This window comes from Brassica rapa, chromosome A07 (genome assembly GCF_000309985.2).
Source record: "Brassica rapa cultivar Chiifu-401-42 chromosome A07, CAAS_Brap_v3.01, whole genome shotgun sequence".
NCBI classification, from domain to species: domain Eukaryota; kingdom Viridiplantae; phylum Streptophyta; class Magnoliopsida; order Brassicales; family Brassicaceae; genus Brassica; species Brassica rapa.
Window position 1 is genome coordinate 1,892,928 of NC_024801.2, and position 13,490 is coordinate 1,906,417.

A 13,490-nucleotide genomic window follows, 5' to 3' on the forward strand; every position below is an offset into this window, starting at 1 on the left:
ATGTAGATTTATCTAATCTTCCACTCATTTTCTCTATTTTTAAGTCATTTGAACGTTTTTGGATATGCAGGTTTTTCAGATCTGGATTTGATGTGCAGGTTTTTCAGATCTGGAAGACTTCTGGGACGACTTACCTGTTAGTCGTCTGGAAGTCGTCTGGACTTCTTGGAAGTCTTCTGACAAAGTCGTCTGGACTTCCAGGAAGTCGTCTGGACTTCCACGAAGTCGTCTGGACTTCCACGAAGTCGTCTGGACATCCAGGAAGTCGTCTGGATTTCTAGGAAGTCGTCTGGACTTCTAGGAAGTCGTCTGGATTTTTCTGAGCGTTTTGGTAAGTTCTTATGTCTGATTTTTCTTCATTTGGTAACTTCTTGTTGTATAAAGTTCTTACTTTTTTCCCAAACTAAAACTCTTCAAACCCACTCTAATCTCTTTGACTTGAAAACACCAAACTTTATATGAATTTTTCAATTTTGTCTCATGTCTTTGTTACTAATCTATTTTTTTTTTTTTGCAGGTTTTTAATTATTTGGTACTCATCTTCCACTAATTTAAAGGTAGATCTATTATTTTTAGATATGTATTTTTGTGTGTTCTGTAAAGGTAGATTTATCTAATCTTCCACTCATTTTTTCTGTCTTTAAGCCATTTGAACGTTTTTGAATATGCAGGTTTTTCAGATCTGGATTTAATATGCAGGTTTTTCAGATCTGGAAGACTTCTGGGACGACTTACTTATTAGTCGTCTGGAAGTCGTCTGGACTTCCTAAAAGTCGTCTGGACTTCCTGTAAAGTCGTCTGGAAGTCGTCTGAACTTCCTAAAAGTCTTCTGGCAAAGTCGTCTGAACTTCCTGGAAGTCGTCTGAACTTCCTGGAAGTCGTCTGGACTTCTTAGAAGTCGTCTGGACTTCTTAAAAGTTGTCTGGTCTTGTCTACTCAAGTGGAATACAAGCTTGTCTTTGTAGATGAATGATCTATAATAGTTTTGTTTGTGGTCTGTTTTATGAATTGCATGTATACTCTTTTAGTTGTGAATTTTTTGTAAAATCAGTAATAATGTTTTCCAAGATGTACTAAATGTGCTAACAATGTGTTTACACATTTACAAATCAATGAAATAATAGACTTCAGTAGCCTTTTTCTTATCTTTGGATCTCTCATATGCAATAATAAACTCCAATGGCCTTTTTCTCATCTTAATAAACAAGAATGTTGGTAAGAGATGGAAACAAACAATAGTAACTAGTCAAAGCATATCATATTTTTTATAAGTTTGCATTGAAAAACTTAGTCAAATTTAGTAAAACTAAGGGAGAGAACATATTTTGTAAATATGAGTTTTACATATCTTGAAGTTACTTATCACTCTTAAAAATACAAGTTATTCAAAAACTAACGTAGAAGACTTAAAAACTAGTGGAGAAGACGCGGACGACTTCAATCTAAGTTATCTAGACGACTAAACTATATGTCGTCTGGTCAACGCAGAGGTTATTTTTGCAATTGACTTTGAAATCTGTTATTTCGGACGACTGAAAATTAAGTCGTCTACTATTGTTTGGTTAAAAAAAACTCCAAAAAAGCTAGACGACTTACATTTCAGTCGTCAGAGGTTAGTTTTGCATTTGACTGGATTATTTCAGAAGTTTGGCTTTTTGGATGACTTACATTTCAGTCGTCTAGTGAAAATTAAAATAATAATATTTTTTTAAAAGTAGACGACTTACAGTTAAGTCGTCATAGGTTAGTTTTGCAATTGAAAAAAAAAAACTTCAAGATTTAATTATATACAGACGACTTAAAATTCAGTCGTCCACGAGACGACTGAAATGTAAGTCGTCCAGGATTTACGAGGTTTGACCAGAATCTCGGAAAAAAATCCTGGACGACTTACAATTAAGTCGTCTGGTGGACGACTGAATTATAAGTCGTCTGTGTATAATTAAATCTTGAAGTTTTTTTTTTCAATTGCAAAACTAACCTATGACTACTTAATTGTAAGTCGTTTACTTTAAAAAAAATATTATTATTTTAATTTTCGCCAGACGACTGAAATGTAAGTCGTCTGGGGAAGTCAAACTTCTGAAATTATCCAGTCAAATATAAAAATAACCTATGACGACTGAAATGTAAGTCGTCTAGGTTCTTTGGAATTTTTTTTGAAACCAAACAATAGTAGACGACTTAACTTTCAGTCGTCTCAGGTTACAGATTTCAAAGTCAATTGCAAAAATAACATCTGCGTGGACCAGACGATTTCCAGGTAAGTCGTCTACAGCCAGACGACTGAAAGGTAAGTCGTCTACAGCCAGACGACTTCCCAAGTAAGTCGTCTGACGAACAGATCTGGAAAAAAACTCGATGTCATACCTTAAATTGGTGAGATAAGTTCCTTAGCATACATAAGGCTTCTCCAAGCACACAGAATCACAAACGGAAGTCACCCACCCATAATCGTTAGCTTCTATGACTCTATGAACCATAAAAATTTTAGAATCAAAATCTTGGGTTTTTTTAGCTCATTGTGGAGAGAAAGTGAGAGATATGTTGTGTTTAGTTCACATGAATGAAAAAAGAAGAAGGGTAAATCGATTTTGGGAGCAGTAAGAGCTTCAAATTGGTTGTTCATGGTGGTTGTGGTATTGATGACAATGGCAATCTTGTAATTACTTGAAGATGATGAGGGTGAGAGAGTAAAAATGTCATTTTCGAAAAAAAAAAAAAAAATTGATGGCATTTTCGTAAATTATATGAACTTGTGGGGTGAATAGGGCAAAACCAATTTTCAAAAAAAAAAGAGGTTAGTTTTGTGTTTGACTTTAAGTTGTAGGTCAATTTTGCAAAAATCCCGTAATTGTATTGTAATTGTTTTGAATATTTGTTGACTTAAAAAATTTTTAGTAACAAAAGTATGTTAAAGAGTTAAAGCATCTATACATTACCTAAATATCTAACTTTGGCAAATTTCCTTTTGTTAGTAAATGAAAGCCCCAAACCATCATCAAGCTGTAAATAAAAAAAATAGAATTCATTTGTGACCGAATCAGGCAGTAAACACATCTTGAGTGTTCCAATTCCTCAAACCTCGACAAAAAACTTTGAACTTATGACCACTCCTCTGATTACTTTACGGCATACCTATACAAACAATGTTCTATTCATTTCTATGAACTTATATAAGCACAGATGTAATGACTTAACAGAAAGTTCCATAAAACTTCACCTTTTGTACTTACTAACTGCAACGCCTTTGATGTATATAGCACCAGCCAAACCTGAAGAAACCCATCAATAAAGCTCAACATTTTCACTCCTTTCAACGTCAAAGTTATAAAGGTGGATAATTTATCATGAGCAATCATGCGTTGGTTCTTAGACGATACAGAGAAAACCCAAAACTTGTTTCAGAGATATTACCCAATTGAAAAAACGGAAAAACGGAAACTCGAGCCAGATTTTTCCGAGGATTGAGATTTCGCATTCAAATGGCGAGATTCCGTCGATCACTTTGGTGTTGTCGGTGTTGATGACTCGATTGATCTACTTTCTCAGATAATTCCACCACTATTGCTTTCTCCGCCGCGTCTACCTCCGGAAGCTCCGGCCAAATAATCCTAAAAACATCAATCTCTATAATCCACCATAAAACCTTATAGATCCCATTGAATTCCTCAAAAACATACTGAAAGTAGATCACTGTTGGTTTATTGGCATGAAACCATTCGCTAACTCAGTTAAATGGAACCCAACTGGTTTAGCGAATGGTATCGATGGAGAATGAAACTCTCTGTGATTCCTATATCATCAGATCACCATCTTCTTCGATAAAGATCTAGACTTTCGGTTCAAGTTTAAGAGCTAGACAATCGATTCTTAAATCTCCATCTGATTCCACAGCTGTCGACGAAAATCAAGCATCTTCATCATCTAATTTCTTCTAGGATTTGTCTTGCTCTGCGTTTACAACACAGAAACGAAACACGCGAGATAGGTTCCGTCGGTTTTGTTTCGCGTTATTTCAGGTCAAAGTGAGTCAAATTGGATTAGAACGTTTTCTGTAATGTTATAAAACGACAGTGTTAACTCAGCGGCATAAAGTTGTAATTTTTGAGGAAAACTCAGGGTTATTTCATTTTTGTACTTCTGTTTTAATAGTTTAGATAGGAATAGCTGAATCTCCTTTAAAACACTTTTTATTATTCCTTTTTTTTTGTAAGTTTTTGTAAATTTGTAGAAACTTTTGAAATGCAGACAAACATAAAATTTATTAAAAGACTATCAAAACTCAATAAAAATTGACAAACTAAAATTGAATTTAAAGTGATTTTTATCAAGTTTTGTTTTATTTTATAAAAAAAAATTTCCCTTTTTAATTTGCACAAATTAATATAAATTAGATAAAAAAAACTAGCCAAGTGAAACTGCAAATATATATATATATATATATATATATATATAAAGATGAGCTACAAATAAAGTTTTTATTTTTTAAACGGCTCTAAGTTGTAATAATATTTGGTACTATTTTGATTATATACTTAATATATATTAAAGAAAAAATTATGGTTAAGGGGCAAAAAAATTTCTCCTCGCTTTAGGCGTCCCACGAGTCCGGACCGGCACTGTAACTATACCGTTCGAGTTTTGATAAATTTATGCCATCTAGTTCCAACATTTTTTAATAAGTTCTGATAACTTAATGTTAACAAAAAAGAGCTTGATAACATTTGATATGTGGTACCTACATGCTACAAGATGTAAATTGAATCGCATTGGAAACCATAATTATTCTCCACCCATATTTGATTGTTGTCTGTAAAACAATTTTAATTAGAGAGAATTTGCTGAATATTCATAAGAGTCAAAAAAATGAAGAATATGTTCATACTACAGTAATTTAGGACGGATGAGACAATTTTCACACAAATTTGACCGAAATCTCATTCCAGGCGCGTGCGCCTAATATCGGCACTCCAAAGCTAAAATTGTTATATTATACTACATATCATATAGTATATGCACATAAATGATTTAATCAGTTATAAGGTTGGGTTTCATCAATTACGTAACTATACTATACATGTTTACGACGTAGTTTAGAATACTCGACAAAAACATATAAGCTTGTTAATTCTGTGTATGCCAACAATGCTTTCCAATTTGGGGGAGATGATCAAGGATATTGGTAACGTACATAAGAACCGTAGTAAGAACCAAGTTTACAAAAAATCTGGCATGTTCACCAAAGAAGAGAATATATATGCACGCATGTCCATGTATGGAAAAAGACTAGCATACGACTATACTATATTCAATATAGTATGGTAAAATCAGATTTGGGTGTTTTTATCCAAACAAGCTGAACAAAATTAAACAGAGGGAAAATCGGCAACTAGGTTACTACGGACGTTAGTTTTGGGTTAAATATGGAGTCTTCAACTCCATACGTCCTAACTGCAGCTTCAAGTGCGTCTTTCGTGTGACTATACTGTTTAGTGCTCTCATATAGTATATGAGATCAAACTTTTACTCTTAACTTTTCTCAGAAAATATGTTTCTCGTCGTTTTGCCGTTAACCCCTTCTAACCAGATCTGAAAACTAAGCGATGGTTTTGATTTCAGATAACACACAAACAGATCAGGTTGATTAGACACTGATAATATGTCTACTACAACTATTAATTCAAAAGACACAGTGGGAAAAGGTAAAGAAATCACAAGGAGCGGCGGCGGTGGTAGAAGAGACGGTGGCAACAGCGGTAGTGGAAGCAAAAATAGTGGAGATGATGGCAAAAATGGTGAAAGCGCGGATGGTATAGAAGAATGAAATAATTGGCAACGACGATTGTGGTGATTTTATAAACAGAGGTGATTGAAGCGAAAAAAAGTGAAATGATCAGAGATAAAATAGACAAATATATGGTGCGCGCGTGTCGTATCAAGGGTAAAAATACAATTAATCCCTTATATACTAAAGCGCAAGTCGCATAACAAATAGAAATCTGACACATGGCATATGTTTTACAAATTTTAAAAACATAACTGCAGAAAAGAAATACAAAACAGTTTCATGTGCTTATCTCAACTAATCTTTTCTATAAAAAATAAAAAGTTCCTAATATTCCTCACACTACACCCATCATCTCACTTTGGAAACGGTAATCTTTTTTTTAGATAAAAAATTAACTCAGAGCTTTAACTCAAATTCATCTCTACTTGCTTAAATTCCTAATTTTTTTGTAACAGCTTCTAACTCTCTGTCTAAAGTGTGAAATTGCAATTTTAAACAGATAGATTGAAAATTTTATTAACCGTATCCATAGTATTGAATGGTGGATCCATATCAACGAAATCTCTGGCAAACCCCACGGTGGCACAACAATAGGCTTCAAACGGGTAGGCCAATCGTACTCCAAAATTGGCTGATGAACGTTAGTAGTGTCCAGGTTATTAACTCTAAAAACACTCAAACTCTTCCTGCTCAAATCCTAAATTGCGTCATGTTGAATTTTTTTTTTCATCGACCTTTTCTTTTCTAAGCTACTGATAGCTTTTTTATAAACATTTTGCTACATGCTGGGTGAAAGTGAAAACGCAAGTAAAAGAAGTCAATATCATTTTCAAAATAGATTAAATCAATTCTGGATTTGTTGGAAGTTCTTATTTTGTGTTGTGGTGGTGGTAATTTAGAGAAGGAGAATAATGTGCACAAAAAAAAAAAGAGAAGGAGAATAATAGAGACTCGCCGTAAAGCACACGTACAAAATCTTTCAGAAATTTGAGAAGTGCCACAAGAGAAAAAATGATGATCATTAGAAGACAACAAATGGAGCTGGAGAAATTCAGGTGATAGGAGAAATGAAAAAGACTCATATATCACCTACTAATCTGATCAGTGATCAGGTTGGTCTTCCTTATTTTTTTTATTTATGTGTTTATTTTGTTTACTTGTGATTTATATATACTTTTTCACTTTTATTTTTCTTCTAAGCTTAACCAAATTTGTCTGATTTTTTTGGAAACAAAATGTCAAAGCATGTATAGCATTGAAAATGAAGAAATGTAAAAGTTACAGTGAAAGACACGACAAATGACACTAATGGAGTTTATGTACAAAGTAAGGTTGATATGTTAATAGTACTTATGGAAAACACATGTTTTTTTTCAATTTTTGTTTCATATGTAATAAATTTTTATTTGGTTTTGAAAGAAGATCAATATTTTACTTTCAGGATTTATATTAGGGCTCTTTATATTATGCAATTGTAAGTTATAAATATCAATTTAAAAAAATGCAAATTAACATTGTTAAATTTATATTTACTATATTCAGTGTATATATACATACAAATAAATAATAGCCGTGTGTAGCACGGGAGATGTACTAGTACATAATATACACAGAATATCATAACCAAAGTAGTGTTATGGTTATAAACTTTATTTCTATTTTTCTTATGTATATGCACTGCAATTCTCCTTTCAATTATCTTAAAGCAATAACTTGTAAGATACACTTATTCGATTCACATATTTTTTTCCTGATTCGTGCTTTATGGAAGTTTTCTCAGCTTGTAGGAACCCTGGCCAGTCTCTAGGGAGATTGATTTCTAGTGGCTGGATTTTTGTTGGTCAAGTTAATCTAGTTTTTGTTCATTTTATAAATTACCGAGTAGTATATATTTGTCTACATACATTTATTTTGTTAGGATATCAATTCAAATTACATATAAGAATGCCAATAACTTATGTCGAAATTATATACAAATTTATATGAATCTTTTTTTTTTTTTGCAATAGTGCAGAGAAGAATTCTTTTGGTGAATAGGTACGCCAGTCCAAGGTTTTGACGGGACTGAAAGACCACATTTTTTGCAAGGTTCTTGATTTGACGGACTTAACAAATCGATAATTATGTTTTTTCTTTTTGTTTTAAAACTTCCGGTGTAAGAACCGAAAAACAGCCATATTTTACCATAAAAATTGATTTATGAAGAGAAAATTTGACCCAGATATATAATTTAATTTATGGACCTGGTGTGATCAGCTCTATAAACTCATTACCCAATTGTGTTTTTATAAACCGTACTAAAGTCAAAGATGAAAAGGTTGTTTGTTTTTTAGTTTACTTTTTGTGTAATTTTTGTGTGATTCTTCTCTTCTGAACTTTCATTTCCAAAATATTACCTATAATTTCAATAATATGTGTATAATATAGCTTTGAATGGTTTGTCAGCTTAACTGCATTTTATAGCTTGCCTACCGTCCATTAATAAATTCGTTAATGGATATAACAGCGTTAAATGGAAAAGTGACTGCGGTTAATGCTTAGGTCACTGAACTGATTTCTTTAATATGCGTAATACTATTCATTCGAAGAAAAAAATATCTGCGTTAAATTGTTCTGAATGAAAAGCATATAGAGAGTGCCTTTTTCAACTATATGATTTGGATTCAAATGGTAATCCATCGACTTAACAGAGAATAAGAGAACAATGGAAGCATTCATCTGCTAAATAAATAACCACTATCTCAATCTAATGATTGATTCCATTCATCTTTGATCTATTTTAGCTGTTCATCTTACCCACTATTATCACCATTAAAACAATAAAGGTTGAAATGAGTAAAGAGACTGTGATAGATACTAAACAAATAGCTTTTTCGAAGATTGAGAATCATTTCATTTAATAAAGCCAACAAAATGAATCATTGCAATTTACAAACAGGAGAGTAAAAAGAAAACTTAGGAGGAGCGGTCACGTTTGGTATGTGGACCACAATTCATTATTGTATCACCGATAAATATACACTCATTATAAATGTATTTGTACACAAATTAAGAAGAAAGAAGTAGATATTATGTAACGCGCAAACTTGCATAAGTAAGGTATATGTGTATGGGTCCAAATATAAAAGCAGAAGAAAGCATGATGGGTATTGATTCCAGTTTTGTGTGTTTTGTCCATTGGGATTGACAAAGTTTTGATAAGATTGGGAACCATATGTTTTTGCCAGCATACATTTGTCAATTTTCTTACAATGACCCCATCACTCTTTCTATTCAATATTCTCAAAACATGATATTCATTTGAAAGTAAAGACTGAAGTAGCAATTGATCGAGATCCACTACTAATCCTTAGTATAAACAGGTTTTATACCTATCAATCAACTGGAATGTAGTGTTTTTCGATTTAGTGACTAATCATTTAGTTTTCTGACTAAATAATCAACTTAAATATGGGTTTAACAGTTAACTAAGAAATGGAGTTAAGATTTTATACAAACCATGTCCAGGCTTTGTTCATTTTCATTTTCACTTGCTTGTTTGTTCTCGATTGTTTATATTACATATTTGTCAAATTTACCAAATTTTGTTTGATTCTTGTTGTAACTCTAGTAGTTAACTAATGTTAATCTCTGGTGTCGATTCAGAAGCTTCATATATGTACGGAGTAATAGAATAGAACAATATCATAACATTATATCGTGTTCTTGTTTTCTCAAGGCCAGGTTGGGGGTATATGATCTTTTTGTACAGAATGAAATTTTGCATTAGCCTCCAAAAATATGGAAATGTGGATAAAACATTCATCATAAAAACCTGAAAAAATGTTACACGATCATAAACATACCTAATGGTTTGGTTATACATAGATCACAATGCGATTCACTTGATTCATTTACTGTGTTTTAGGATAATCAAAAGAATAAGACGACTTTGGTAACTTCCATTTTCATTTGCTTGTTTGTTTGTTGTGATTGTTTGTATCACACATTTGTCAATTTCACCAGATTTTGTTGGATTCTTGTTGAATCTCTAGTAGTCAATTAGTTATATAGTCTTGTCTCCATGCATACAAGTACAAATTAATCGAACAAAATAATCTCATAGCATTATATCATGTACTAGTTTTTCCTTTAAAGCTAAGTTTGGTATATGACATTTAGTGTTTTGACTACAATGGAAAAAAAGATGAAAAGTGAATAAAGAAAATTCATCAAACAAAACCTCAAAGCTAAATGGTTAGTTCCATGACTAATGTAATGTATTCATAGAGCTAAAACACTGCAACATACTTGGAAAAAAAAAAAAATCTGCTTACTTTCGAACAAGATTAATCAAAAGAAGCAACAAATCTCCATGAACCAAACAAAGGAACCAGAACTTCAACTTCAACGAGAAGCAAGCATAGAGACCAAACACACAAGAAGAATGATAACACCCAAAATCGAACCCCATAGAACCCACTTCTTGTTCTTCTTCTTCATCTGATTCGCATAGAACAAACTGTTAGTTCCTCCACTCACAAAGCTCCCTGCAGCAGCCACATTAGCTTCAATGTCATCAACCCTATCTCCTTGCGTCTCAACAAGAACAGCCATGTCGAGAAACACTTGATGAAGCCTGTTAAGACTCCTCTTAATGTCATTCACAGCTTCATGTCTCTCCTTCGTCTTCAAATCCATCTCAGGCTTCACTTCAAACGTCTTCACTAACCCATCTCCAGATATCATCTTCTCCATGTCCTCGTTACTTGGCTCCTCACCGGTCGCCAAAAAATACTTCCTCTTCAAGTCTTCTCTGTACTCAGCAAAGATCCTCTCCCTCAAGCGATGAAACTCGCTCATCGTCTCTCTCAGTTTGGCCCTTACACCGTTCGTGATGGAAACACGTGTCCTGTCCACGCAAGAGCCGCTCTTTTGATTCTCTGTCTCGATGGCTTCGATTAGGGTTTTGACAGCGTTGGCCTTGCGAGAGATGGCGACGATGTTGGACTCCATCCTGTCTCTCAACCCGCGGAGGATCTTGGCGCTGTGTGTGGACTTGGTCTCTTCGTTCAGGTTCTTGAGATCGTGTAAGAGATGAGTGATCTCTTCGATTAGGGTTTTGATGGTCTCGATCTCTGAGAAGAAAGCGGAGAGGTTTTCTTGATGGAGATCGCCTTTCTCGACGTCGACGTGGTCTGATTCTGTGTCGATCTTGGCTTGCTTCTTGAGTTCCACATAACTTAGGAACGATTTGGTCATCAGATCATTCATCTTTCTTGCGGATTAAGAAACTTCGTAGAAACCCTAGAAAAACAAGTAAAGAAACTGAGAAACTGGACCAAGTAAAAGAGATGCGATACAAGTAGAGGAGAATACGGTTTTGTAAAAGCAGAGTTTGTTTCTGTTCTCCGGGGAACAAGAACTGAAACAGAGAGACAAAAGCGAGTTATAACAATAGTGGAAACCAAAGAAACCCTAAGACTTATGAGAAAGAAGAAGAAGTGTTACCCAAAAGAAATGCTTGCTTTGCAAGGAACGGCTCTTCTCTCTCAATCAACTTCTCGCTACTTTCTCTCTCTGTGCGGTTTCTCTAAGATCAGAATAAGAGGGATTCAAATTTTGAAAGAGAAGGAAGAGAAGTTATAAAGAAGATCTTCACGAATCTGATTTTTTCAGTTATATTTTTCAAAATTCCCTTTTCATTGCAACAAAATTAGCCGTTGCTTTGAAAAAACGTTATCGGGTTGATCATTCTATGAGAAACGGCGTCGTTTATTACAGTGAGACACAAAGCGACACCGTTTTTTCGAAAGGTAATAACAAAGCGTTCAACTTTTATTGATCAGTTTCAGGCAGTATACAAACAAGGGAATGAAAAGGTTACACATAACAAAGTTGATTTTACAAATGGCTAGTTCAAGTTGATGATGCTTCTTGTTCTACTGCATGCTGGTTTTGTTTCTCTGCCTCTAACTTCCTCAGAGTACTTGAACTTATCTTATTCCCACTCGATCCATCAGAAACTATTTCCACAACCTCAATCTGCAACAAAAGCATAGAGAAAGGTTAGATGATTGAATCTCTCAAAAGGCATCACAAGGTTAAGGCTGGTGGACTGAAAAGACGGAACCTTGAGTTGAGAAAGACCTCTTTCTGCTCTTTTTCTGTTTACTGACAAGCCACCTGGTAACGTCTCTTTGCTGCAGATTAAGATTAGTTAAGAGAGTTTAAAAATGCATGGTGAATAGAATAAAACTGTGAGAAAAATGATTTAATAGAAAGAATGCGCTCAAACCTGACAACGATAGCTTCCAATGCTTCATCGACAATGGAAGGACCATATGGATCGGTAATGGGTTCGGTTTGTACAACCAGCTCAGGTTTGATAGACTGCCCCCAGACCACGGAGAAAGAAAAAAGAAACAAAAGTAAATAAGAGAAATTCTAACTATCTTTAGTCAGGGCAATAAGAAGACCTTGACATAGGTCTGCACATTACGCATCCTTTCTTCAATCGGTTGTATCATTTCAGCAAACTATACACACAAAAGAGTTCAATGAGGACTAGAAGGAAGCACAAAAGATCCAGCTTAGCAGACACAGAACAAAACTTAGTATGCAGACGATCAAAGAGTCATCTTTTTGCCTTAAGATCACAAGGACACATCTTTTTGCAACTCATGTAAGAACCTTAAGGCCACTGGACTTAGACTATTCTCAATTACAGATAAGAACTTCAAACACAATTAACGCCACTGAACTTCAACTATATGAAACGGTGTAAATCTAAACGAGAGGGAGTGATGGATCGCTTACTTGCTTGTTCGTCAACATAGGGCCATCACATACTCCCACCACTAATCGATCCCTCGCTAGCTCAGCCGCCGCCTGATGTTTCCACACAAATATTTGGATCGATCAATTACTTCGATTCTTAAAGCAGAAATCGCAGAGGAAGAAAACAACAAAACTAACCTTGAGGAAAGTGCGATGTCCCTCGTGCAATCGATCAAACGTACCTCCCAGAACGACGGCACCGAACGAATCCGCCGCGGAGACCTTCGTACCTCCCGCTGCTGCCATTTGCCGTAGAAGAAGAAGAAGAAGACCTCCTCCGCCTAATTATTATGTCTTCTTCACCTAGATTCACCAAACCCAGACCGGTTCGTATCTCATTGTTTCCCCGGTTGTACCGGTTCTGTTATTTAATATAGACATTAAAACGGCTGGTTCAACATAATATCAGAAAAATAAATTTGTTTTTTAGGTGTTTGTATAGCACAGAAAATTGTTGTCAAAAAAAAAAAAGTATAGCACATAAAATTTAATATAGATTGGAATCAAACCCCAACCAAAAAAAAACTTAATTTATATCTTATTCGAAATGTAAAAATACATAAAGAAGATTTGTACGATACTATAAACATATTTAAACTTGAAATGTTTTTAATCGAATTCAAATAAATAATTCGAAAAATTTCAAAAACCTTAATTTTTTCTTGAAAAAACTATTGAAAGTATAAATTAATATTTAATATAAATATCAGAACCATAATATATACTTTAAATACATTTTTTTATTTTGATATGATTTCTAAAAATAAGTATTTAAGATTAAATTAGTACTCCCTCCGTTTCAAAATAGATGATGTTTTAAGGAGTTTTTGATGTTTCAAAATAGATGATGTTTTCATATATCAATGCACTTTTAACTTTA

General features: G+C 34.0%; 2 protein-coding genes across 5 annotated transcripts; both read right to left on the reverse strand.

Moving 5' to 3' along the window:
* Window positions 1-3,013: 3,013 nt before the first annotated feature.
* LOC103828405 (syntaxin-112) lies at window positions 3,014-11,431 on the reverse strand. 3 transcript variants are annotated; one of them, XM_009104005.3, is made up of 5 exons: window positions 11,282-11,431; window positions 11,150-11,195; window positions 3,418-11,077; window positions 3,224-3,275; window positions 3,014-3,138 (listed from the first exon to the last, which is right to left on the reverse strand). In XM_009104005.3, the coding sequence occupies exon 3, from the start codon at window positions 11,042-11,044 to the stop codon at window positions 10,178-10,180; it is 867 nt and encodes a 288-aa protein (XP_009102253.1). In that variant the 5' UTR covers window positions 11,045-11,077; window positions 11,150-11,195; window positions 11,282-11,431; the 3' UTR covers window positions 3,014-3,138; window positions 3,224-3,275; window positions 3,418-10,177. The 3 variants fall into 3 exon arrangements, with proteins under 3 accessions (XP_009102253.1, XP_033130886.1, XP_033130887.1); XM_033274995.1 differs by lacking the exon at window positions 11,150-11,195 and having other exon boundaries at window positions 11,282-11,390; XM_033274996.1 differs by having other exon boundaries at window positions 3,418-3,614; window positions 3,684-11,336.
* Window positions 11,432-11,585: 154 nt separating this feature from the next.
* Window positions 11,586-12,987, reverse strand: LOC103828407 (phosphopantetheine adenylyltransferase). 2 transcript variants are annotated; one of them, XM_009104008.3, is made up of 6 exons: window positions 12,749-12,987; window positions 12,590-12,661; window positions 12,250-12,309; window positions 12,069-12,163; window positions 11,904-11,973; window positions 11,586-11,815 (listed from the first exon to the last, which is right to left on the reverse strand). In XM_009104008.3, the coding sequence occupies exons 1-6, from the start codon at window positions 12,854-12,856 to the stop codon at window positions 11,690-11,692; spliced, it is 531 nt and encodes a 176-aa protein (XP_009102256.1). In that variant the 5' UTR covers window positions 12,857-12,987; the 3' UTR covers window positions 11,586-11,689. The 2 variants fall into 2 exon arrangements, with proteins under 2 accessions (XP_009102256.1, XP_033130888.1); XM_033274997.1 differs by lacking the exon at window positions 12,250-12,309.
* Window positions 12,988-13,490: the final 503 nt, after the last annotated feature.